Consider the following 26892-nt stretch of genomic DNA (forward strand, 5'->3'; position numbering starts at 1 on the left):
ACTAAGGAGCGGCTGGTGGATTTGAACTGCGGACCTTTTGGTTAGCAGCCAAGCTCTTAACCACTGTGCCACCAGGGCTATGCATTCCATAGAAGATGACCACAAATTAGAAGTACTGCAATACTGGGGCAGAAAATGGGCTCAGACCCGAGTGCAAATCCTGCCTTCACTGCTTGCTCTGTGGCCTTGGCCAAGTTACTCAGCCTCTCTGAGCTTCATGTTCCTCTCCCTATAGGGTATCTGAGACAATGTATATGAAAACACACACAGTTGTTGCTCGAGTTATAGTTTGCTTTTCCTTTATCTTGGGCTTGGCATTTAAATGTCTGTTGAGTGAATTAAAGAGCTCCTGGGGAAGGAGCTTGAGAAAGAGCCAACAGGGATGATTCCACTGGAAAGGAAAAGGAAGTGTGTAAAGACTGCTGGAGGAATTTTCTTGATTACTTAAAGGAGGGAGTCAAGTCACACTCTTTATCAGTTTTCCAGGGGGCGGCCCTGGGAGGGCGAGGGAAAAGGTCTCCATGGTCAGATACCAATGAACGCCACCATTTGCTGAGTACTTACTGGATGCCAGGTAATATTTCATTTAATCCTAACCACCACTCTCCACAGTGGGTAGTAGGTACTGTCATAAGGAGCCCTCGTGATGCAGTGGTTAAAGCACTCAGCTGCTAAGGGAAGGTCAAGAGTTTGAACCCACCAGCCACTCCGCCAGAGAAAGATGTGGCAGTCTGCTTCTGTGACGATCACAGCCTTGGAAACACTGGGGCAGTTGTTCTCTGTCTTACAGGGTCTCTATGAGTCAGTTTTAAGTACTGTCATACTCTCCATTTTATAGGTGAGGAAACTGAGGTACAAGGTTAAGGTTAAGCCCTTGCCCGTATCATGCACCAGTAATGATGGGAAGGCCAGTACTGGAATCAAATCCAATTCCAAAGTCTCTATTTTTAGACAACTCTTCTTTCCTACAGGGCTTCTCAAGAGTCTTGAATCTCAGGTGTGAAAGTATATCATTTTCCAAACTTACCTGACCACAGAATTGACTTTGAGGAGTATTAGTAATATCTTGGTGGACACAGTGTTCATGAAACATACAAATGGAAATGGCCCCCAGGCCTGCTTAGCTGAGACCCTTAGTGATGGCCAGAGACGGGGTGACCCTGGAATGAGGCAGCCCTAGAGGCAGACCTGGCCTGACCCACACAGGCTGTGTGTGACCTCCCCACTTGCTCACCAGAAATGGCATCTGGCTCAGGTTTGCTCCCTGACAGGTCCTCCGCGGATGTGCTGCTGCCCTCCGCCCCGACACCGCAGCCCCGGGGCCCCATGGCACTGGAGCGCCGCCGCTCATGGATCTCATCTGAGATCATCTCCAGGTTCTTCAGGGCCGTCTTGTACTCGCCCTTTGCCAGGGCCAGTTTGGCCTGCAGGTCGTCCACAGTCTTCTTCAGTTGCTGGTGGGAACAGGAGGCTCAGTAAGTGAAGGCTGCCCCTGCAGGCCTTACGAGGGTTTTCAAATGACAGTTTTAAGCACATCTGCCCATCGGTCTATTTCTAACAATTTCCCAAGACATGACTGAGAACCTACGCCCTGATTTCTCTATTCACATCTCAGCTATCAATCTACCAGGTAAATTTAGCCACCGCCTCCCTCCTCACCCAACCCCATCCAGGGTGACAAACTCAAGCTGTAAGATCCAGAAACTACTGCTCGGGGAATAAGCCCCCTCACACACACAAACACCTCAGTGAATACACAATCTAGCCATCTGGTCCCCAGTGCAGCAGTTCTCAAGCTTAGTGTGCATCAAAAGGAGCCCTGGCGGCACAGTGGTTAAAGCACTCAGCTGCTAACTGAAAGGTCAGCGGTTCAAAACCACAGCCACTCCACAGAAGAAAGACATGGCAGTCTGCTTCTGTAAAGATTTACAGCCTTCAAAACACTGTGGGTCAGTTCTAATCTGTCCTATAGGGTCGCTATGAGCTAGATCGACTCAACGCCAATGGGTCTGGCTTTGAGTTTCAGTGTATATCAGAGTCACCTGGAAGGCTTGCTAAAGCACAGGTTGCTGGGCCCTATCACCAGAGTTTCTGATTCAGTGGGCGCTGGATGGAGCCCCAGAATCTTCATTTCTAAAATGTTCCCAGGTGATGCTAATGCTACTGGTCCTGGGATCACACTTGGCGAACCATTGCCCTAGTACAATACAGTGACTGAAGGGCAGGTTTAGCTTCAGAGACACCAACCAAGACCACCTGCGGCCTAAAAACGCAGGAAAAAATGTGTCTCTCTCCAACTTCCTCTTATAGCAAGTAAAACCCACTCCTGTCCAATCAATTCCAATGCATAGTGACCCTCCAGGACACCTATAGGGTTTCCTAGGCTGTAATCTTTATGGAAGCAGACTGTCACATCTTTCTCCTACGGAGTGGCTGGTGGGTTCAAACCACTGACCTTTCAGTTGGCAGCCGAGCACATTAACCACTACACCACCAGGGCTCCATATCTGAAAGCATACTAGCATACTACACACAAAAGTGGGACAGAAAATAATTCCATCAGTGACCAAGCCAAATCCATACATACCTCAAGTTGCACGTAGTACTTTGCCTTGAGTTCAAAATACGGCCTGTAAAAGATGGGAGGAAAAACCGTTATAAGGGCAATGTAATACAGTGACCACAATAAAGCCCCAGGGGGCAGCAGAGGTGCTGGCAACAGCTGGCCCTGTCATCCCTCCAGGGTTTAGTAACTCTGACAAGGCAGTGAGGTGAAGGTGAGACCCGACAGACACTGATGCCAGACAGAGCTGCTGGGCTTAGCCCAGGGCCACACAGATGGGAGGCCCATCTCAAGATACACACACACATGCATGCACACCTGTGCACTGCTCAAAGCCACACTGGGAGGGCCGAGCAGCTAAGGTGGCCCAAGTCACTTCTCCCAAAGAGGTTGGCTCCCTAAGGATGAAGAGCAGTGAGGCTGGGGGAAGGGGGCTGCTCAAACACCCATCCTCTTCTGCTGAGGTTGACCAGCATCACGCCTCCCCTCACTTAGCCCAGCAGGGTCACCAAAGGAGGGGTCTCCTGTTGGTCCTCCTGGACAGTCTGATTCAGCACCCAGCACCAACTAGTCTGCAGACCCAACCAGGTCATGAGCACAAGAGAGGACAAGAAACACAAACACTCGACAAGTCCCCTGGATTCGGGTCATCCAGCAGAGAGCCCGGCTTGCTTTAGGAGCCTTGGGGTTTGAGCATTAACAGCAGATGAGTGCCTTATTCTTTAGCTGCCCATCCTCCACGAGGCTCCCGAGTCCCACACCCTGAGGATCTAGTTGGATAACGAGGACACTGAAGAACCACCGTCAGCAGGTATAGAAAATCTGGAAAGTGGGAAGGGGGTGGGCTTCACAGTGGCTTCCAGTGACCAAAGGGAGCAGACATCAGCCCGCATGCTGAGAGACAAGGAGAGGTGGGGCGAGATCATGCCATGGCTAGGGAACAGGTAAGTGGCCAGAGCAAGAGTGGGGAGGTGGGGTGGGCACAGGGAAAGCACAGATGTACATTTCATCCTGCAGGCAGGAAGGAGCCACCCAAGGCTGTTAGGATCCGTCCCTACACTCTCCCAAGTGTGGGGTCCTGGAAGGTTCACAGAATCTGATCACAAGGCATTTTTTTTTCTTAAACAAGGATAATTGAAGAATGGGTATGTATGTGTGTGCAGTGGTGAGTGGAGGGCCTGTGTGTGTGTGTGTGAGTAGGAGGAAGGTGGACAGAAATCAATGGGGATAAGACTGGTGGAAGATACTGGGGGGTGCTACAGAGCACAGGGAGACCAAAGTCTTCCTTGAAGATCCAAGGTCTTCCCCATTGAGTCAGCAGCACCTCTTCCCCTCACCTGGAGGAGGGCTAGGCCTCTGCCAAGCTCCCACTGCCTGGCCCCCTGGCTGCCTGGCAGAAATCTAGTAGTACTGCCCACACGCCCCTGCTGTGGGCTCCGGGGTCATCTGCACCTGCTGGGTCTGGGTCATCCCCAGTCCTGCCCCTTCTGCTTGGAGGCCCAGCAATTGTGAATGAAGCAGATGGTTTGTCCCCAAGAGAGGACATACAAGTTGTTTGCTCATCATGACTGTGTAAAATTATATAAAAGTCTGAAAAAAAACTCCACTGAAACGAGTCTGCGGCACTTCATTAGCTGTTGACCCACTGTATATGTGTTCACCCCCATTATGCTGACAGGTAAACTGAGGGGCAAGATCTTGCACAAACTGCTAGCTGCAGAGCCAAGGGCACCTCCTGCGTCTCCCAGAGCCCAGCCCCAGACATAGGGGTGGATTAACCAGTAAGCACGGTATACACCAGCTTACAGTAAGCAAGGTATGCACGGCTTAATTGCGTTTACTTACTAATCTGTAGTGCAGATTTCACCTGGGTTTCACCACATTGTGAGTACCTTGCTTATTGGGTAATCAGTGCCTGCCAGGCCCCAGCCAATGGGCCACACAACCATTTGCTTTCCTGTATCTCCCAAGTCAGTCATACCCAGAACAGTCCCACCCCTCAGCACCCTCCTGCCTCTGACTTGGGCGGTCATGTAGAACCTTACAGGGCAGAGGGCGCCTGGGCAGGGGCTCCAATCAGGCCCCGGGGTCTGTGTCAAGGACTTGCTCAGGCTGTTCCCTAAGTGTATGGCACACAACAGGTGGAGGAGGTACGGGGTGGGGGGTGACAATGCCGCTGCCCGAGAGGAGGCTGTGCCCAGACTCACTTGGACTTGTTGATGGCTCTCTTGAGCTTTTTCTCCAGCTGCCGCATGCGGCCCATGGCGGCATTGTACCTGGCCGCTGTCTCCTTGTGCACCAGCTCACTTCTGGTCTTGGTCTGCTCCGCCTCCATGACCTTCAAACGACAGCAGAGGTCAGCCCAGCCCCACCCAGAACAGTCCTCTGTCATTACTTTTATCATTTAAAAAACAATTTCCTCAGAAAATTAGTGGGCAGACTAAGACAGATTAAACTGACTGCCAAATAAATTTAGTTCTATTTTTTTTTCCCTATTGACTTATTTTGAAAAAGCTTTGTCAGGTAAGATTAAATAACCAAACTGGGGTGGCAAGAGGGGGAGAGAAAACATGGAAAAAAGGAAAATCAGAGAAAATACTGAAAAATTTTCTGATTCAGTTGATGTCTGCTTTCTTTTGTTTGGGCCTCCTAGGGTTTTAAGTAGCTGCCACGCGCTCCTCCTGCTCCCTCCTTGGTGCAAGGGCTGAAGGGCAGACAACAGACCAAATATCACCAGTGGGCACTTATGAGACATCAAGAAACTGGAAGAACCCAAACAGTAAGACGTAGCAAAACCTGGCATAACAGCTATCAAGACAACAAGGCAATGTAATTTCAGCTGTCTGCCCCCTACCCAAGTATCCTGGATTAGTTGGCTGAGCACAGAAGAATCCACGATCCGGAGGGGTCAAACTTTACATTTACACAATTAAATACAAATCATTCATATCAAATTTTGAGGGTCAGAAAAACTCATGACCAGGAGACCAGAGTTCTGATGGAGGCATTTTGTTGAGCCTGTTGTTACAGACTGAATTGTGTTCCCAAAGATTATGTGTTGATTTCCTGGCCCTTATGCCTGTGGATGTGACCCTGTTTGGAAACAGGGGTTTTCTTTTGTTATGTTAATGAGGTCATACTATTGTAGGGTGGATTCTAAACCTAATTACTTCTCAGTTATAAAAAGACCAGAATAGACACACACATACACACGCACGCACGTATGTACTCACACACGGGGGAGACAGATGTCAAGGAACAAGGAAGGCAGAGGCTACCAACAAGGGATGAATCAGCACAACTGAGAACTTGATTTTGGACTTTTAGCCCCCAGAACCGTGAACAAATAAATTTCCGTTCTTCAAAGCTACCACTTGTGGCATTTATATTATAGCAGCTACTAGAAAACTAAGACACCTGTTAATAAAAGTGAGTTAAAAAACCAACAATCAATGGCCAAAAACAACAAAGTACTTCAGAGGCACATTTCTACAGACATAGTGCTGGCTCTTTCCTCCCTCACCTAAGACAAAGCTCAGAACAAGGCCTTCCTGGCAGGCAGGGAGAGCCAAAGTCAGGCTCCTCCACTTCCCGGGGGAAGGCAGCTTCACTGCCTTCTCAGAACCTCCACGAGCTTATTCAGATGGTCTTCTGATTCTTATCCCATCCCGGGGTGAGGTGAGCCCAAGAAGACTGCTTCTCACTATGATACGGGACGGGGCGGTACTTAGCCACCAATATTGGGGAAAGCCCTGACCAGGCCTCACATCTACCCACCCAGTCCATCTCCACTCCAGGGACCAGGCAAGAGGCTGACTATGTTCCTTTCTCTCCAGGGCCACCTACTGCCTGCCATTCATAAACAGTTCTCTCCTCTCCGTTTCCGAATCACATTCCCCTTCCTCTGTCTGGTCTCTCTCAGCAGACCTCAGAGGAGCGAGTTCCTCCCTCTCAGACGTCAGCCCTCCTCTCTAGGGGATGAAAAGACACCACCTCCCTAACAAAGGCTAGAGGGGCCTCTGCTGCCCAACCCTCCACAGCGAGCAGCAGGGACACAGCCCTGTCCCCAGGGTGGCCAGTCTTAACTGCAGGCTCAGGCAGCGCGACCCCCAAAGCCCTCCTCGCCCCCAGCACTGAGCGCAGAAGCCTTCCTCTGCCCTGTTGGTGGTGTGACATGTGGTCTAATAAAGAACTGGGCTTCTGGCATCATTTATATTCTCCTTAATATGTCAGCTGTGGCTCTAAGTGTGGCTGGCCAATGCCACCATAGGAAGCCTGTGGGGGCTGGGGAGGGACACATCGATGGTCTTGGGCAATAAGCATAGGGACCCCAGTGTTCTCCCGCTGTCCCTGGGGGAAATTACGCAGCCCAAACTCCTGCCCCCTCCCCAAGACAGCCCTTGGCCTTTCCGAGCTCTGAATCTTCTTTTACTAGACCCTGGTGGCACAGTGGTTAAGAGCTACAACTGCTAACCAAAAGGCTGGCAGCTCGAATCCACCAGGCGCTCTCTGGAAACTGTATAGGGCAGCTCTACTCTGTTCTATAGGGTCACTACGAGTCGGAATTGACTCGACAGCAGTGGGTAAATAGTACTTTGTTTGGAAGAAGGTAAGATGACGCTGTCTTCTGAAGAGGCTTCCTGGAGCATCCAGAAATCAGACAAGGCAAGGACATATCTCTAGACCCTTCATCAAGCAGCATGCAGCCAGCCAAACATGCCAGCCCCATGAGGCTTTGGGAAAGGGCAACATGAGCCTGTTTGGGGAAATGCTAAATCCAGCTGGAGGTTCACAGCCACCTACACTATTTTGAAGCCAAATGTATGCGTGTCCAGATGCACGAAGAACTATATTCTGCATCATCTACTAAATTCAGAGAAAGTGCTTCCTGTAGGCTACGTTTATCAATGACTCAGGGGTACAGAAAGCTTTGGCACAGGCTTTGCCTCTTGCTGATGTCAGCTTTAAACTCCCATTCTCCCTCATCAGTTCAAGGAGAAGTATTTTAGGCCAGTGCCACTCGGAAGGAAGCCAGGGAAGAACAGCAGCCCAGGGTGGAAACCCCTGGTCTGTCACCCAGAATACCTACTAATCTGCATCCTTTACACCAGGACCAAGAAAACCAAGTGAATAGGCCCTCCCTTCGGTGGTCTTAGAAAGGGCACACATCAGGTTGCCTCCACCAGAACTCTGCAGCACCATGTGATCTCAGCCCCACAGGTTGTACACTGCACAATTCCAAGAAGCACCATCCCCAAAACAGTGGTGTGAATGGTGCCCCCTGGTATACAATGTGGATGTCTCCAGAGGCCCCTTCCCTAAGACCCAGGATCCCACCCTGAGATCACCCACCATCTACTGGAACCCCAGGACTTAAAAAATATATATATCCAAAGCAGAAATATGTCTTCATTTTTTAAAGAACAGATTAATTGACTTCTAAAATGATTTCTTAGAGGCTGATTTGGATCTCTAGACTCTATGGCTTCAGTAGAGAGGATAAAAAGGAAAGGCAGGCCTTTAGCTAATTTCTTGGAAGAAAATACTCTGAAAAAAAAATTTTTTTTTTTTTTTCTCTTCTGTCCTATTCACATCATTCAGGCTTTGGCTTGTAAATTTCCAAGCTTTGTTTTTTCATGAGCTGACCCAGAAAATCTGTTTCCTGCCTGGGTTTAGTTCTATGAGCATCATGTCCACCAGGGGGAAGGAGGTTTAAGGCCACAAAGCACAGGCAACCAAAAGGGTCTCTGGCTTCAGAAGTGGCATAAGGTCAACACAGATTTGACTTCAAGTCATTTGCGTGTCAGGCTGTCTATTTACGGAAGCTCACGGCCATCTTTAATTCTCAGATCCCCCAGGACTGAGCCACTGCGGCTGGTGTCACTGAAAAGGGAAAGTCTGCTGATATTAACTGCTGACATTGCTATTCCAGCCCCATAGGTAGCCTCAAGGAGTTACCAAGACCAGATATGCAGCCCCTACCCCCTGTACATCACCCCTCCATCCAGGGCCTTAGTTGGGCCTGCTGAAGCCATGTGTCAGCTCGCCCACCCACCCTACAGCAAACAGTCCTACGCTGGTTCTCCAGCCACTCATGTTCTAGACATAGGCATCGGTGGTGGGGACAAAGGACCCAACAGGCTGGTACTGAGGGATGCTGGGAACACAGGACTGGGCATCCCAGGAGAAGCCCAGGGTCATGCCTAGAGGAAGCCGCCCTGGTGGCGCAAAGGGTTAAGCACTAAAGGAAAAGTTGGCAGTTCAGTTCAAACCCACCCAGTGGCTCCGCAGGAGAAAAGACCTGGTGACCTGCTTCCATAAAGATTACAGCTAGAAAACCCTACGAGGCCGTTCTACTCTGTTCCGTGAGTCGAAAATGACTCCACAGCCACCACGACTCAACAGCAACGTGCCTAGAGGAGCGGGATACATCCAGGAACATTCTGCTGACTCCTCGGAAACCCAGGGAGTTAGGCAGGGCCGGGGGTAACCAAGTCCCACTGAGCCAAGCAGCGGTCCCTACCATTCCCATTCTGTGCAATGTGATGGGAGAGGAGGTCATGGTAGCTGGCAAAGAGCCAACAATAACCCAGCATGTCAAGTAGCAGGTAAAGATTACATACCATCTTCTTCCTGCTCACCTGCTGGCTGTCCCAGCCCAGCCCCAGGAGCCAGGCCTGAGGGCCCATTAGGTCCTGGTCAAATCTACCGCCACCACCACCTTCCCACCAGCAGCACACACCCTAAGTGGTTTGGGCTGTTCATCAGGCTCTTCCCTCTGGGATTCTAAACCCAGCCTGTCCCTGGGGCTCAGTGGGGACCCACCCTGGAGAACCACCCATTCGCTCTGGGAAGCCAAGGCCATAGTTAACACCTTCATGGATTATCGGGCAAGATAGGGGAGGAGCAGCCAGCCTGTCACTGGGCCACTACCATCCATGAGTGTGGCTCAGCACCAGGCCCAGCCAGCCTGTGACTGTGACCACGTTTTTAGGCAATGGACCTGTGAGTCTGTCACCTCTGCTTAGGCAAAACCACCACACACAGAGCTCACCCAAGCCCACAGGGAGACAGGGTCAGATGACAAGAGGGATATGCAGGGCACTCATGCACCCCACCCACGGGCAGGAACCCACACTGGCAGACGCCCACACTGGCAGGTGCCCACGTGGCAGACGCCCATGCCAGCAGACGCCCACACAGGCAGACGCCCACACAGGCAGACGCCCACACAGGCAGACGCCCACACTGGCAGGTGCCCACACGGGCAGGCGCCCACAGGTACACAAACACCCAGAGGTGCACAGATACACAGACACATGCAGGGAGACACATGCACACAGGCACAGACATGCCCCCCCTCCCCACGCGCGCGCCTGTGACTCATACCCTCTGAGTGGCATGATTCAGCATCTCCTGCCAGGCTGAGTCAAACTGCCGCTTGTCATCCTCCAGCAGCCGCTGCTCGGCCAGGGAGATGGTCTCCTTGGCAGCACGGAGCACCTCAGTGGCCCTCTGGAAGTCCTGCGTGGCTTTCTGAGCTTCCAGCTGAGCCTGGATGAGAAACAACCTCTGTGAGGCCTCAGGGAACGCAGTGGCTCCCCATGGCCATCACCCCCCCACCAAAAGATGAGCGCCCCAAGGCTTGCGACGTGCCCAGTCCACCACAGGCCTAACAGCAGTAGGTCCTTGCAAATGCCGGGTGGGTCATTTCTACAGTCTGGGACCCAACGGACTAGGTCAGCATGCCAGCTCTCAGTCAGGTGCAAAGATGGCAACCTGCCCTCGTGAGACAGGTACAGCCAACCTTGGCCTTTCACAGAGCGGTTCTCACTCATGATGGGGCCAGTGTGCCCAGTACTTTCCTGCCCAGATCCACAGGTCAGCTTATGACATGTCCGAACCAGCAAGGCTCCAGAGATGATGGTCTAATGTCCCTGTTCTAACTGTGGCTCTGAGAAACCGTGGGACTGACTCAAGATGGCGTAGCTGGTTCAAAGTGGAGCTGTGAACAGACTCCAGGTCCTGGGAGTCCCAACCCTGTGTGCTCATCCTGCCAGATGGGCCTCTGTCAACTCACACTCACCAATACCAGTGATGGGCGAGCATGCGGCCAGGTAGGCACCAGGAAGGACCTAACTGTAACAACACAGCCCCCGCTCTCAGGAGAAAACAACATAAATCGTAGCTGACCACAGGTCCAGACCTGTGCTAATACTGCAGCTGCCAGCCACACATGGCTACTGATCGTCTGAAATGTGATTACCCAAACTGAGATGTACTTTAAGTGTGAAACACACCATAAGACTAAAGTACAAAAAAGAATGCAAAATACCTCCCCTTAATTGTTTTTATATTGATTACACAGTGAAATGATGTTTTGGAGATAGTGGGTTTAACACTTGCTGTCCAGTTGATGGCAACCCATGGTAGACTCCACGTGTGTCAGAGCAGAGCTGTGCTCCATAGGCTGGCTTGTCAAAGAGAAAAACCAGGAACAGGCATCTTACTTTGATTTTAAGGTCTTTCTTACCCACGAAACCAAATATTAACTGTAAAACTTCCTGACCAAAAATTAACCCTGCCAGCACTTTTTTCACCCAAAGTTGCTCATCTTTTCTTTCTCGTTTGGAAGCTAGGCTTGCTTAATCCACATTTCAAAAGGTATCATGGCTGGAGGTGAGTGGAGGGCCAGAGACCACCTAGTGACCTGATATCAGTTGATCTCAGTAAAAGCGGGAGGGCGGGGTTCAATCAATCATGTTAAAATCGGCCAATGGTTGATCTTCTATTCTTCTCCCTCCTCTTCTCTTTACAGGCCTCAGTGTAACTAGCCTACTTGGAGCCATTTGCTTTTTTCGGAATCAGAATGGTCTCCCTGTATGCACACTGAATAACTGCTCAGAATAAACCTTATGCTTCAATTTCTTTGAGTTTGATTATTCTTAACGGGGTTTTCAATGGCTGATATTTCTGAAATAAACTGCCAGGCCTTTCTTCCAAGGTACGACTGAGCAAACTGGAACCTCCAACCTTTCACGGTTAACATGAGAGCGAGTTAACTGTTTGCACCACTCAGGGATTCCATATAGGGTTAAAAAAAGTATATTATTTAAATTAATTTCAGCTGTTTCCTTTTATTCTTTTTAATGTGGCACAGTGGTTAAAAGTCGAGGCTGCTAACCAAAAGGTCAGCAGTTCGAACCCACCAGCTACTCCCTAGAAAACCTATGGGGCAGTTCTACTCTGTCCTACAGGGTCGCTATGAGTCTACAGCAACGGGTTTGGTTTGGAATAGACAATTTAAAATTGCGTATGTGGCTCACATTATATTTCTTTTAAACAGTAGACCCACACTCCCAAGAGTGGGCTGGCCGTGTGACTGCATCAGAAATCAGCAACAAGACACTGCTGTCACCACTCTCAGGGCAGATCCACCTTGAATTCCGGAGCAGAGGATTAGCAAGCCATTTCCAAATGCTGGCCCCCAGCAGGGTCCCAATGCAGCAGCCCTAGGTTAACCAGACCCATAAGTCAGTTACATAAGCCCCAGGTGGCGGCACCCACGGGGCAGCCCCTTTGACTCAAGAGGGGAGGAACAACAGGGACCCACACCCATCACCAGAGCAACTCTCACATGACTTAGAGGAAGTCCTCAGGAACCACAGGCTGAGGACACTGCGAAGATGTCAAAGGGGAAAATCCCAGATTTGGAGCACACCAGCCCCCAGGGAAAGGAACAGCCTTCCAGTCACATGGTTGCTACTCCCTATCTTTCAGAAAGACCAAAGACAAAATGATGCTTTTGAACTATGTTGTTGGTGAAGGATCTTGACTATGCCATGGACTGCCTGAAGAACAAACAAATCAGTCTTACAAGTACAGCCGATGCGCCTCAAAAGCAAGGATGATGAGACTTCTTCTCATGTACTTTGGACATGTTATCAGGAGGGACCAGTCCCTGGAGAAGGACATCATGCTTGGTAAAGTAGAGGGTCAGTGAAAAAGAGGAAGACCCTCAATGAGATGGATTGACACAGTGGCTGCAACAATGGGCTCAAACATAGCCAACGATTGTGAGGATGGCACAGAACCAGGCAGTGTTTCATTGAATTGTACATAGGGTTGCTATGAGTCGGAACCAACGGCCCCTAACAACAACAGAGAGGGCGGACTGCAGGCCAAACCTAGGCTCTACCACCTTTGAGGCAATGGCCACCTGGTCAGGGAGATGAAGCTCCAAGAAGAATGAAATCCTTGACAACTTCAATTTCTCTGCCTTGTTCTGTGGTTACCCATAAGGTTTTCATTGGCTAATTTTTGGAAGCAAATCACCAGACCTTTTCTCCTAGTCTGTCTTAGTCTGGATGCTCTCCTGAAACTTGTCCACCACGGGTGGCCCTGCTGGTAACTGAGGTACTGGTGGCATAGCAACACAACAGCCACAGTGGGAGGGTTCTGTCAGTTTGTACCGACAGACAGGTGGTGGAAGCAGGCAGTACACATTTAGAAATCTGTGGTGCAAAGCTGCATGCCAAAGGGCCATAAAACCCATTACCTTCAAGTCTGTTTCTGACCCTTAGCAACCCCATAGGACAGAGCAGAACTGCCCCACGAGGCTTTCAAGGCTGTGATCTCTATAGAAACAGACTGCCACGTCTTTCTCCCGTGGAGTGGCTGGTAGGTCTGAACTGCCGATCATTCGGTTAGCAGTCAAGCACTTACCCACTGTGTCACCTGGGCTCCTTCCTAAGGGCCATAAAACAAAACAAAAAAAAACCCGTTGCTGTCGAGTTGGAGGAAATATGGTGAGAGGGTTTGAAAGAGAAATTACTTCCAGTAGAAGGCATCAAGGAAGGCTTCTTAAAGGAGGCTGATCCTTAAGTGAGGACTGAAGGATGGAAGTGATGTGAAAATGCAGGGCTGATGGGGGGCAGGAGGAAGCACTTGAGGCTATGAAGACGGTATTACGAAGCTAACATCTACAGAAGACTTGACAAAGGCTTGATCAAACCTGTCACAGAACTCACGAGTGAAGGCCTTGAATGTCAGGCTAAAGCTTCAACCCAAGTGGCCCAGGGACCTGCCTGCTGTGGCTTCACAGCCACTCAGTTAAGGTGTGCTGCAGCCACACAGTGGGCACAATGACAATGACGCCTGCCCTCTAGAGCAAGGAACACCCACTGAGAAGAAACAAGAGCACGATGTACTCTTAGCAACCTAACTTGTACCCTGCCCCACTATGCCCCCAGGCCCATGGATGGATGGTCCTTTCTTGTGAGAATGGCCCCAGGGCCGGAGATCTGCCTGGACAAGCTACAAGGAAAGGGTGAAGGCAGGAGAACCTGTCACTTTCAAAGCTGCTTCCGCCCTCCACCAACTCCAGGAGACTATTATTAATTATTAATCCCACAGGATCACGACATTTTCTACCATAGGACTGATGGATTGATATGCTAGGAATTTTTAGTATTTCAATTCAGCAACATTTAAGGATGGACTCTGCTTGAATTGTGAACCTTTTCTTTCTTCAGACAATAAAGGAGACATTCTCTGATGCAGACTTCAACATGGCTGCCGTACCACAGGCCCAGCACCTCTCCATAGCCCACAACCTGCACCTGATGAGTTCAGAATAAGGGACCAGACCTCAACAAAGAAGGAAAGAGGAAGCCCATTTGAAGTGGCCTTTCAGAAGAACACGCTCTCTGTCAAATCCCTGGTGAGTTTCAGAAGTTTCGGCAGATTCCTTGTCAGACCACACATCCTACTAAAGAGAGGTTCCGTCTGCACTTAACACAGAGAAACCAGATGGCATGATTCCATCAGTCACCCACTTACTCATCCAGTACGTGCCGGGCATCTGTTCCGCACCAGTGGCTAGTCACTCCATTTTTCTTGGTAAGAGAGCCTTTATAGCTCAGGGTGAAGCAACGTGCTGGTAAAGACCCTACCTCCCAGCCCCCACTACAGCTAGTGCCCCTTGGCTGAGTTCTAGCTAATTACATGTAAATGGATACTGAGACTTCCAGGAGGGCTCCCTTTGTCCTGCCACCCTTCTTCCTTCCTGCTCCCTGCAATATGAATATAAGGCTGGTACTCCAGCAGCTGTTTTGGATCCTGAGGCAAGACCCTAAGGATGGTGGTCCCTGCTTTGAACTGCCTACCTCCTGACTTTTTACAGGACAGAAAAATTAAGTCTCCTGTTTCAGCCAGTGTTATTTAGGGATTTTTTGTTATAATCAGACAAATTTAAACATAAATGATAACACATCCTCCCCTCGACAACGAACCTGAGAGAAGTAACTATAGCAGGCCACTGTGGATCAGTCAGGTCAGATTTTTGTGAGCTTCTTTCTGACTGTTCACGGCCCAGAGCTGCCTCTGAATATCTCCAACAGTTAAAAGCCCCAAGGCACTTGGCCCACAGTATCTTGACCCCTATATATCATTTCACTACTATTAAGCCCAAAAAACCAAACAGCTGGAGCTTCCCAAAGAATCCCAAAGCTCATGGCCTCTTTGTAAGGCATTTCCTAAAACTACAATCACAAGGAAGGACCAGGCAGGGACACACAAGGACAGGGACATTCTACGCCCTCCCCCCTCCCCCCAGCAGGGTATCATTCATTCAACATTTATTAAGCACCTGATGGAAACAAAGCAGAAGGCTAAGTTCTAGGGGAGGCTCCCCCACCTAAATATGATGCTCCATTCAGTCAGAAACACAGACATAGTCATCGCAAACTCTACTACAAGACAGATATGAGAAGTCACGGGGTGTAAAGTTCACGAGAATGCTGGAAGGGGGAGAGGTTTCCCTGTTGACGGCCATGTCGAACATTAACTGAATACAGATTGTGTGTTAGGCACCAGGCTAGACCCCAGAAAAACAGGTGACACCAAGCCTCACATACTCCATCTATCTGAGGAGAATGTAACTCTGTGATTGCTTCCTGGTGTTAGAACACATGCCTTCTAAAATCAGAAGCCAGATTAGCAATCCCAAAGAGAGCTATGCTATCTGCTTCTCACCATCGCATGAAAGACGAGACCTCAAAATCTTTGACACAAGCAATAGTTTCTACCTTCAAGCCCTAACAAAGGAACCAGCCCTATCACAAATACATTATTTGAATAAGGGCTCCTCACACCTGCTCCATCATGTGAACAAGTCACACGGTAGTTTGCTCACACCAGAAAAACCCAATTAGCAAATTAAAGAACTGAGGCTCTGCTTATGATACACCAGAGGAAAATGCTAGCTGAACTTGGTTTGAGCTGTAAGATGCAACACAGAATATTTTTAAATATTTCCATGACTCATGGATACTAATGGCTTTCATGGAAACAGCCTGATGGAGAGAATTTTAAAAGGCTGGATGGATTTGATAGGTGACCTTCCATAGACGCTGGCCCGGGTGGGTGCTCCACAAAGTATCACCAACAAAGGGGGGACAGAAAGGCCTGCCGTTGTCCAGGCTGCCAGGAAAAGAGGGAGAGGCCGCATTCATGACCCTCCTCCCTCTGACTCGACTTCCACCCTAGCCCATAAACGGGCTCAGGAAGGAACCAGTGCACTGAGACACCTAACAAAGGTTCAAGGTCAACAGGAGGGAATTTACAGACCATACAGCTCAAGTGCCTTATTGTTCCAGGAGGGCCCAGAGAGGTGAGGTGATTTGCTCGTGGTCACACAGCTATTTAGTGGCCAGCGAGAACCAGGAAACCCTGGTCTGGGGCTATCTCTGGTCAACCATGAAGTCTCTGCAACCTGGGGAACAGCAGCACTGACCTACCCACTAGACCACTGGACAGTGTACCCGGAACCAGTACACAGGAAGAGGAGCAGCAAGAGAGCCAAGGGCCAGGTGGGAATTCAACATGCACAAGACTGCTGCCTCCCACCTGTTCTTTCTGTCCTGTATCCCCGGACAGGTCTCACCAACACACTGGCCAGTTAGCTCTGGGAAGGGTTAAGGAGAGGGGTCTAGTCACGTGGCTGCCCAAAGCTGTACTCTAGCTGGTTAGGGAGAGACCCTGCAAGACTAGACTGACCTAGTACCTGACAACCAACAGACCCACAAGTCTAGATACAGATAACAAGGAAGAATAATCAGAGCAGTTACGTTTAAGTACTTACTCTGTCTCAGATAACGTACATAAGGTGTTCTGAGTACAGTGTCTGGTTTAAACCCTAACACTATGAGGTCTGTCCAATTATTATCCCTACTTTATAAGGCTCAGAAAAGTTAAATAAATTATAGAAGATCACACGGCTTCCAAGAGTAGGGTCAAGACTCAAACCCTGACCCTACTTTCTAAACTTCATTTAAATACCACCTACTTAGGACTGCAAAGTCTTGACAAAGAACATACTGGTCAGGCTATGTCTGGTCTTCTTCGCCCTAATCAAGGAATGGGATATCCCGGGTAGTAGATCTTTTTAGTGCAAGTGGTTAACGTGCTCAGCTGCTAACTAAAAGGTCTGGCGATCTACTTCCGAAAACCCAACCATTGAAAACTCTATGTAGCACAGTTCTACACGTGACACACATGGGGTCACCACGAGCTGGGCTGACACAACAGTAATTGCTTTTCTGGTTTGTTAATTGTAAAAGCTGGATGATAAGCATACGGGCGTCTGCTATACTAGTCCCCCTACTTTGTATATATTTGGAATTTCCTGTAATAAAAAGTAAAAAATGACAACAAAACCCTATTATCATTCATCATTACCTACTTATGATTTTCTAGAACTATGCTGTCCAGCTTGCTCCTTACAAGCGAGGATGACCAGACTTCGTCTCACATACTTTGGACATGTTATCAGGAGGGACCAGTTCCTAGAGAGGAACATCATGCTTGATAAAATGGAGGGTCAGCAAAAAAGAGGAAGACCCTCAATGAGATGGATTGACACAGTGGCTGCAAAAATGGGCTCACGCATAACAACGATCACGAGGATGGCGCAGGACTGGGCAGTGTTTCATTCTGTCGTACATAGGGTCACTATGAGTTAGAACTAACTCAATGGCACCTAACAACAACAACATGCTGTCCAAAGCAGGGACCACTAGCCACATGTTGCTATTTACATTTAAATTAACTAAAAGTAAATAAATTAAAAATTCAGTTTCTCAATTGCACTAGCCACATTTCAAGTGCTCAACAGCCACCTGCAGCTAGTGGCTCCTGTACTAGATGGTGCAGGTGTAGAATACTTACAACATCACAAAGTTCTGCCCTAGTGTGGTCAGTGAATTACCTAATATGGCCCTTCTAGCCATTCATGGGGCCCTGGCGGGGTAGTGGTTAAGAGCTACAACTCCTAACCAAACGGCTGGCAGTTCAAATCCGCCAGCTGCTCCTTGGTAACCCTACAGGGCAGTTCTACTCTGTTCTATAGGGTCACTTTGAGTCAGAATTGACTCAATGGCAACAGGTTAATGGGAGGTATTCATGGTCTTGTGACTCTCACAAAATGGGTAGGGGTATGCGAGTAAGATGCTTGTGGCCCACCAAGGGGATTGGAGAGCCTACTAATAATGCAAATAAAGTGCATGGGACCCTTGTCAGAGGTGAGGGCAAGGCCATGCAAATAAGGTATATGGAAACCTAACAAGGGGATTGGTCAGTTTTGCCATCCCAATAGGCTTAAAGGTACCCAATTCCAGAAGAAGAGGAAGGGGACCTCACTACCAACAAGAAGAGCCAGGAGCAGAGTGCATCCTTTGGACCTAGGGTCCCTGTGCTGAGAACCTCCTAGACTCAGGAGACAGAAAAAGAGCTGTAAAACCAGAGACAACAGGAAGTACAGCAGAGAAATGCAGGCAGCAGGATCAGGAGACTGGCGTGAGACAGCGTTGTGGGCTTCCTGGCCCACAGAGCAAGGCGGCTCTATAGTGAGCATACTGACCCACAGAGCAAGAGAGCTACGAGCCTTCAGAGCCTTCAGGCAGGAGGCTTGCTGGCGCAGTGGTACGACTCTGGGCAATTGGTGGCAGGCCTAAAGAAACTTGTAACTCTTGCCCGAGCAGGGCAGAGCCAGGCCAAGCGGCCAAGGGGCCGACGGAGAGGTCTGCCTGTGGGCACGCCCAAGAAGAAGCTGTCCTAATCAAAGAACTGTATCCTGAGTTGAGCCTGTTACTTCCCTAATAAACCCCATAACTGTGAGTATGGTCTGTGATTTCTGTATGGCCACTGCAACGAATGATCAAACCCAACAGAGACGCAGAGAGGACACTGGGATCAGAATTGGTGAGGTATGTTTGACCTCCACTTCACAGAAATCAGTCTTGGGCTGATCTTGATCTTGATCCTCTCTCCTCTCTCTTGTGAAGTTAGAGGAGGTCTGACCCCATCACACCGTTTTTAATCCTAGATACTGCACAAACACTTAAATGGAGGGTGATTAAAAAAAATCTCAGTTGTCATTCATAACTTCCAACTTAATTCATATTCACCAAAGCAGTCTTGTCATTCCTGCTTTATATTATAAATAATATGCACACAAATCCAGCATAATAACCAAACCTGAAGGTACATTGTGATCAGAGACGTTGGGTGGGGGGAAGGCCCAGCCTGTCCAATAGGGTGCTGGGACCCAGTTTCTGGCAGGATGATCCCCAGGGGTGAGTGTGACCCAGGTTTCAGTTGGGGGCAGGGCCTCTTTCGAGATGGAGTCCACCTTTGTCTCTCTTGTGAACTAGCCTCCAGCCTGTGAGCCAACTCTGGACACAGGCACACATACCCGGCCACATGATACGGATTCCTGTTCCACTCAGGTGGACTTATCACTCTGCCTCAGGTTGGCACCATTTGTGGCCCTTCAGAATTGCCCCAATTCAGCTATAAGGGGCTCCCAGGAGTTGTACTGCCCCCTGGCGCAGGGTGTCTCTAGGCCCAAATCAGCAGGCTAGGTCTGGTCAGCCAGCTCATCTCTGCAACCTTCACATGCTAATACAACTTTCACAATTAGTGGCCACCAACATGGAGAGCCAGCTAGCCACACTTGGTGGGACACATCCCATGCAGGACCCCAAATCCAATCCTTCCTGTTGCTGCAGGGACACAATGGATGCCAAGCCTCTTCCCGCCCACCCCAGCCAGAAAGTGCCACCCACACCCCTCCTCACCCTCTCTCACTCCTACACACACTCATGCTGGCTCAGTGTGGAGAAGCAGTCCACCTGTTACCAATTGGCAGGAGCCTGGGGCCAGGCTGGAGGGAAAGGGCTAAGGCAGGGGACCACCACCCAGGAGCCACCACCAAACGGAGACCCCAACCCACAAAACCAAATCACAGGGTCTCATGGGCTCGAGGACGTGGAGACAATGTGTTGTTGTTAAACGTTGTCATTTCTGACTCATAGCCACCCTATGTATAATAATAGAACAAAATGTTGCTTGGTCCTGTGCCATCCTCATGATAGTAGGTATGTTTGAGCCCATCGTTACAGCCTCTGTGTCAATCCATTTTATTTTACAGATGAAAATTCAAGACCCTAACAAGTAAAATAGCCTGCCCCAAAGGACAAATTTGATGTCGGACCAACCCTAATCCAGGCCAATTTCCATTACGTCCCACTAGCCACACACCCACCCCAACATCATACCCCTCACTCTCTGCACCATATACACCATCTTGAATTTCTTCACAGCTCCTCTGCTGTGGTGGGTCTCCTCAAATTCAGCAAGGCTATGCCTTCCTCGCTTCCACATTTATGTTCTGTCTCTGTTGTCCTCCCTTCCCCCCCATTTCCAAGGCCCATGAAGCATCAGCACCTCCCAGGCTCAAGGTCTTCCAACACGCATGCACAGCAACCAAGGAAGTGATTTCATCCTCCCCCTGGGGTATGCAACGCAGACAGGTTTTATAGATATCCTCCCACTGGCGTACACAATGCGGACCCAGGTCACGATCATTGCCTGCCATTTTGAGGGAGTGGAGCTGCTGCTTTATGGCCCAGGGCAGGGAGAGCTGGCACACTGCACATGGAAAGAAGCTGCACTCTGTAATTACGCCGCATGACAGCCCTCTGTGGCTAATGAGTAGCTGCTGGGGGAGTGGGGAGGTGGGTGTATAAAGAACTGGGGCGCCAGAGCTAGAAATAACATCCCCTCCTCTCAGCCACAGCCAGGGAGTCAAGAACCTGAAGGCATCAGATGCCGTTAGCAAGCTCTGCTCCCCCTGCCATCCCTGGTTCTCTCTGTGGGTACAGCCCTCTCTACCTGGGGATCGTGAATAGAGCTGCCAGACTTCAAGGGTCTACTCCCCAGAGAGATGGTCCCATCAGCACCATACGGACAAAGAGGGCCCTTTGTAACTCTCAACCCCAGCAACCCCCGCTCTGAACACACCGTAAGGCCAAAAAAAAGAAGCATCCCAATGTCCTGCACAGAACTGGCATTGACTGACCAGACAATTGAGCCACTGTGACACAAAGCAATGTGTGGAGAGAACTGGGAGGGACCAGCTACATCCCAGGCACCAACAATGGCCGCCGTCTTGAGTCTACAACCTTGAACGAGTCTTTAAACTTCTCAGATTGGAATGCCAAGGTCACTATTAACTCTGGTGGAGCCTGTTACAGTACTGAGGATACACAGTTACAACAGAAACTACAAGAAGATATTCCGCAAGGCAGTGTCTTGCTTAACAGGGACAGTTAATCAGCAGGATAGGTAGCCACTGAGCTATTCTGCCTTTACTATTATCTTTGTTTTTGTATATGCTTGCAAACCTTCCATGATAAAAAGTTTACACAATTGTTTCTTAAAGCACTTCTTAACCAGCTAGCACTTGGCTATTTATCTACCACATAGTTCTTTCTTTAAACTCAAAACTATGTTACTGGGTTGAGCAACAGCATAATTTGAAGGAAAAAGAAAGTACCGCACTCTATCTAATCAAAAATAACAGCTGTAAAAAATAACAGCTGTTTCCCATCAAATGCTTAAAACCAACTGTAAGAAAACACATTTTTAAACAGTTGGAAAAATCTGAAAAAGATTAGATGATATTAAATAACTTAATTTTGTTAGGTGTGAAAATGGTTTGTGTTTTTTTTTTTTTTTTTTTAAAGAAAAGGTCTTATTTGTTAGAGATAAATATTTAAGTATTTGCACGCAAAGTGATATGATACCCGTGAATTGCTTTAACAGAGTAAAGGAAAAAAATTGCTGGAGGATAAATGAAGCATGACTGGCGAGATGTTAATCTTTGTTGGCCCTGGTGGTAGGTAATGGGGGTTCATTGTATTATTTTATCCACTTCTGCATATGCTTGAAAAATTGCATAATAAAAATTTTAAAGGAATGTTTTTTGAAGCCTTTCGTTCATCACCTATTGCTTTTGCTATTTGCCTGCTACACAATCACAAAGCTCAAGAAAAAGCTATGCACCGAATAGGGAAATCAAATGTTTGTCAGAGGTGGTCCTCGTTAAATATAAAATTTAAGGTGAAAACAAAAACCAAGAAATACCTCTGAGATTGGCAATGAGGGGAGATTAAGACTTAAAATGTTGCCCAAGTGAGAGGCGGGTTTACAAGACTGGAAGGGCTCCTGATTCCTAAAAGCCCACCTTGCCCACTGTCAATCTTTAAAAGACATCGAAAATCTGGGAGCCCAACACTTGCCTCTAACAGTCTGTTAGCAGCCAAACCACTCATCCCTAATCTCAGTCTCTTCTGCTGTGATTTAAAGCCCTCAGCTCTTTCTCTATCCCCAGCAGAGGCAGAGGGGGAAAAAAAAACTCCACTTGTAAGTACAAAGCAGGACAAGGCACTTTCAAAGAGGGCCAAGACCAAGCTGCAGGCACCTGGGTAAGCCCACCCCTCCCTACAGTCCACCCTCTCTGCTGCCCTGATGGAAGGATTATAAAAGGAGCCAGAACAAGGGTGTTTTATTAAGGACAAGGGCATTTTATTAAGGATGAGGGTGTTAATTACATCCCTACGATGTGCCAGATGCTTAAAATGTTATCCCACAGACTCTACCCTATAGCCCTGCTGGCAAGCATTGTGGTGCCCATTTTACAGACAGGGAAACTGAGGTTAAGGCACTGGTCCAGGGTCACACAGCTAGAAAGGGAAGGAGACTGGGACCCAAAACCAAATCCCCTGACTCTGACATCCTGGAGAGAAAAAGCACAAACAGGGGCTTCCATATGATTCCACCTCTCCAACGGCATGCCTTGCAGGACTGATTGCCTAGATTCAAGTGGGAAACCACAAAACCCACCGCGCTGCTCTCAGCTTCTTAGAGTCTCTCCATACCACTGTTCGCACATCCATTCCACTGAGCCCTCTCTCTGGCCAAGACCTCTCTGTAAAGCATCCAAAAGCTTGACAAGCCCTGCCTAATCCCTCCCCACCCCTCAGCTCTGAACCAAGGGATGAATGAACTCAAATGAAACCTCAGCAGATGTTTCTGGCATCCATTCTTGCCTGGATTATTTTAACGACTTTCTAACTGGTCTCCCAGCTTCAATCTCACATGGCCAATTTAAACTCTGAAAAAAGCCTTTTGGCATCCAGTCGATTCCAACTCATGGCGACCCTATTTAAACTCTACACAGCATAAATTTAGTGTCACACAATTGATTTAGGATACCTGGTGGTCTTTCTAGAGTGCACATCTGATGGTAGCACTCTTGTCCCTAACACTCTCCCAACCCCTAACAAACTCGAGCCACAGCACAGGCTCACATCCTCATCTCCTATCACTTTCCTCGCACCCAGTGAAGCCCAACCAACTCGCCATGCCTTCAACATTCACTCCTCTTGCACGTGCCATTCCCTCTGCCATGAATGCACACCCTTCTCCCGCGGCTCCACTTAGAGAACTCCTATTCATCCTTTAAAACCCTTCTCAAATGTCCCATCTTCTGAGAATCTTTTCTCCACTACGCCAATCTGGATTCAATTGTTGAATGACCATATCTTCATCCTTATGCCCCCCTTCCTAGGCTATTTAATAAAAAGTCCTTGTCATACCAACTTGAAGAATGCAACCAATGTCACTGAGTTGTGCATGTAGAAATTGTAGAACTGGTGTACATACAATGTTCTCTGCTGGGTGTATTTTCAACAATAACAAAAATTAACAGGGAATCTGGTTCAAAGATAGCTTAGCACTGCCCAACAGCAGCTGAACACACGGGAGTTTGCAGAAGTAAGGTTCTCGAGGACAGGAACTGGGGTTTATACTTTGTCACCCACAGTGCCAGCACAGAGTCGAGCACACATTTCCATCGTAAGTCTCTCCCAGGCGATTTTGATATATTCTCTATCCCCACCCCACCCCCGTCCTGGTCTAGAAGGATTCATTCCCGGTTCCTACATACCATTTTGCTGAGGGGCCCTGGTGGCACAGTGGTTGAAGTGCACAGCTGCTAGCCGAAAGGTCAACAGTTTGAACCCACCACTGCTCCACGGGAGAAAAAGGTGGTGTCTGTGTCCTAAAGATTTACAGCCTTGGAAACCTTGTGGGGCAGTTCTACTCTGTCCTACAGAGCTGCTAGGAGTTGGAATCAACCCGACAGCAACAGGCTGATCTGGATATACCATTTGCTCAGGAAGGTCCTGATCATGCTCTGCTGACGCAGGAAGACCCATTAACAGTCTGTGGTTGACCAGTTCTTGAGGCACCCACCATTCCACAAGCAATAATGCTCCACCGACCCCTTTCGCTGTCGAGTCAATTCCAACTAATAAAACCCTGTAGGACAGAGTAGAACTGCCCCACAGGTTGTAAATTTTTACAAAGCAGAGTGCCGTATCTCTCACCCATAGAGCGGTTGGTGGGTTCAAACCAAAGACATTTCAGTTAGCAGCCGAGTGCTTAACCACTGTGCCACCAGGGCTCCTTCAATAATGGCCCAAACTCCTTTAAATCACATTTAGACTGTTAAAAAACTAACCTAAACGTTATGAGGACAACCAGCGTCAGAGTAAGATATCAGTAAGCATGTCACAGTGACGCCTACTCTCTGGACTAGGAGCAAAGGGGCAGCCTGAGCATCCACCCCTTCTCACCACCTACCTGCCTGCCCGGCGGCACTTGCTTTGGGCCAAACTCTCGGACTTAAATCCTCTGCTCACTCATCTCCAGGTGGAGACCGCTTCCTAACATGATCAAAAAAACGGACTCACCTCGGCCAGTGATGGTGGGAATGTAAAATGGCACAGCCACTGTGGAAAATAGTTTGGCAGTGCCTCAAAAAGTTAAACACAGAATTGCCATATGACCCAGCAATTCCACCCCTAGGTATATATATACCTAAGAAGAGACTGGAAAGCAGGCACACAAAAAGACGAGAGCACACCAATGTTCATGGCAGCACTTCTCACAATAGCCAAAAGGTGGAAACAACCCAAGCGTCCACCAACAGCTGAATGGATAGACAAAACGTGATACACACACACAATGGAATGTTACTCAGCCATAAAGAGAAATGAAGTCATGATACATGCTACGACATGGATGAACCTTGAAAACATCATGCTGAATGAAATAAGTCAGTCACAGAAGTACAACTACTGTATGATCCTGCTTATAGGAGAAATCTAGAATAGACAAATGCATAGAGACAGAAAATAGATTAGTGGTTACCAGGGGCTGGGGGAGGAGAGAATGGGGATTTACTGTTAACGGGTACTGAGTTTCTGTTTGGGGTGATAAAAAGTTTTGGAAATAGATACTGCTAATAGTTGTACAACACGGTAAATATAATGCTAGTGAACTGTGCATTTAAAATAGTTTAAAATGGCAAAATTCAGGTTATATTTATTTTATCACAATAAAAAAAAAAAATGGGTTAGAAGTCATTAACATTCTTCAGGTCTCTGAAACAACAGATACTCAAAAGAAATGATGGAAGGGAGTGTCTGGGGACGGCTCCTCCCCTCCCCGGCCACATCTACGCAAGAAGCCCCTCAACTGGAGAAGGGCCCTACGTGGGCCACAGCTAGTCTCCTGCCAGAAAGCCCATCACAGAAGTGCCTGGCTTCACTCCTGAGGGCTTGACATTCACAGGGGCAGGAAGACAAGGCCATTCCACGCAAAAACACCTACCACCGATCCACTCTGTCCCTGGGGTGAGATGCTTGGGAAGGGGCTTCTCCAAGCTTTCTATTCCTGGCCTGTATGCCTGGGAAGGGAGTTCAGGGAGGAGAGAGGGCAGAGGGCAGCTAAACCCCAGGCCACCCACATGTGCTAGTCAAGGGACGCCTGGTCAGTCCTCCGGCCCCAGGACCCCAGAGTCAGGGTGCTGCGGCAATGGCAAAAAAAAAAAAACCAGTAGCCCAGCACCTCCTCCCTTGTGCGTGCTGCTGTTGTTAGGTGCCTTCAAGTTGATTCAACTCATAGTGATCCCTGTGACAGAGCAGAACAGCCTCATAGGGTTTTCTAGGCTGTAATCTCAGGGAAGCAGATCACCAGGTCCTTCTCCCGCAGAGCCCCCGGGTGGGTTCGAAACATCAACCTTTTGGTTAGCAGCTGAGCTGGTAATGGTTGCAGCACCCAGGCTTCTTCCTTTGTGCGCAGCGCATGGAATTTCTAAAACGTCTTTAAAACAACATCACCCCTATTGTCCCAGGAAGCCTGATGAGCACCTGGGCTGTGTTACTGAATTTTTTAATTGCTAAAACCTAGCATAGTCGCTATGAGTGGGAATCAACTCGACGGCAATGGGTATGGGCAGCATAGTGGCCGATACATTGCAGATGTTTTAAGAAACATTTGTTAATTAAGGTACCAAGCTTGGGTATAAATGATAACCCCTGTGGCCAATCATTTTAACGCACCTTGTGATTTTTTTCTCCTGTGGCTCACACAATCAGATAAATGTCTCTGGTGCACTGACACTTGGAACCACACCTATATGGGGATGTGAAAACTCACCTGAATAACCACCAAATTGTATACACTAAATCATGTAGCATGAATGCCATTCAAGATCATAATAATTTCCCACTCCACCCACCCCACCTCCCCCAAGCTGAATGCTATGCAGTCCAGGTTCCAATGGGTCTTCAGGAAATTCATTCCTAGGTGAAATTTTACCCTCTCTCAATTCACAGGACGAAGTTTCTGCATTTATTTGAGCAGCGTACCATGTTATACCAGCACCTGTCTGTCTGTCATACTGTGATGGCTTGCGTGTTGCTGTGATGCTGGAAGCTATGCCACCAGGATGTCAAATACCAGCAGGGTCACCCATGGTAGAGAGGCTTCAGCAGAGCTTCCAGACTAAGACAGACTAGGAAGAATGACCTGGTGATCTACTTCCAAAAACCGGCCAATAAAAACCTTGTGGATCA

The 26892-nt window shown here is 48.7% G+C and overlaps 1 protein-coding gene across 2 annotated transcripts in view; it reads right to left on the reverse strand.

Moving 5' to 3' along the window:
• Positions 1-26892, reverse strand: part of SH3BP5 (SH3 domain binding protein 5) — an 80563-nt gene that overhangs the window by 3482 nt on the left and 50189 nt on the right. For both annotated transcript variants that reach the window (XM_049870712.1, XM_049870711.1), the window contains 4 exons: positions 9953-10117; positions 4771-4901; positions 2588-2630; positions 1235-1454 (listed from right to left, as the gene is read on the reverse strand). In XM_049870712.1, coding sequence (XP_049726669.1) covers positions 1235-1454; positions 2588-2630; positions 4771-4901; positions 9953-10117 — 559 coding nt within the window. The remainder of the gene's footprint in view (positions 1-1234; positions 1455-2587; positions 2631-4770; positions 4902-9952; positions 10118-26892) is intronic.

Source organism: Elephas maximus, chromosome 27 (assembly GCF_024166365.1).
Source record: "Elephas maximus indicus isolate mEleMax1 chromosome 27, mEleMax1 primary haplotype, whole genome shotgun sequence".
In the NCBI taxonomy this organism is placed as follows: Eukaryota; Metazoa; Chordata; class Mammalia; order Proboscidea; family Elephantidae; genus Elephas; species Elephas maximus.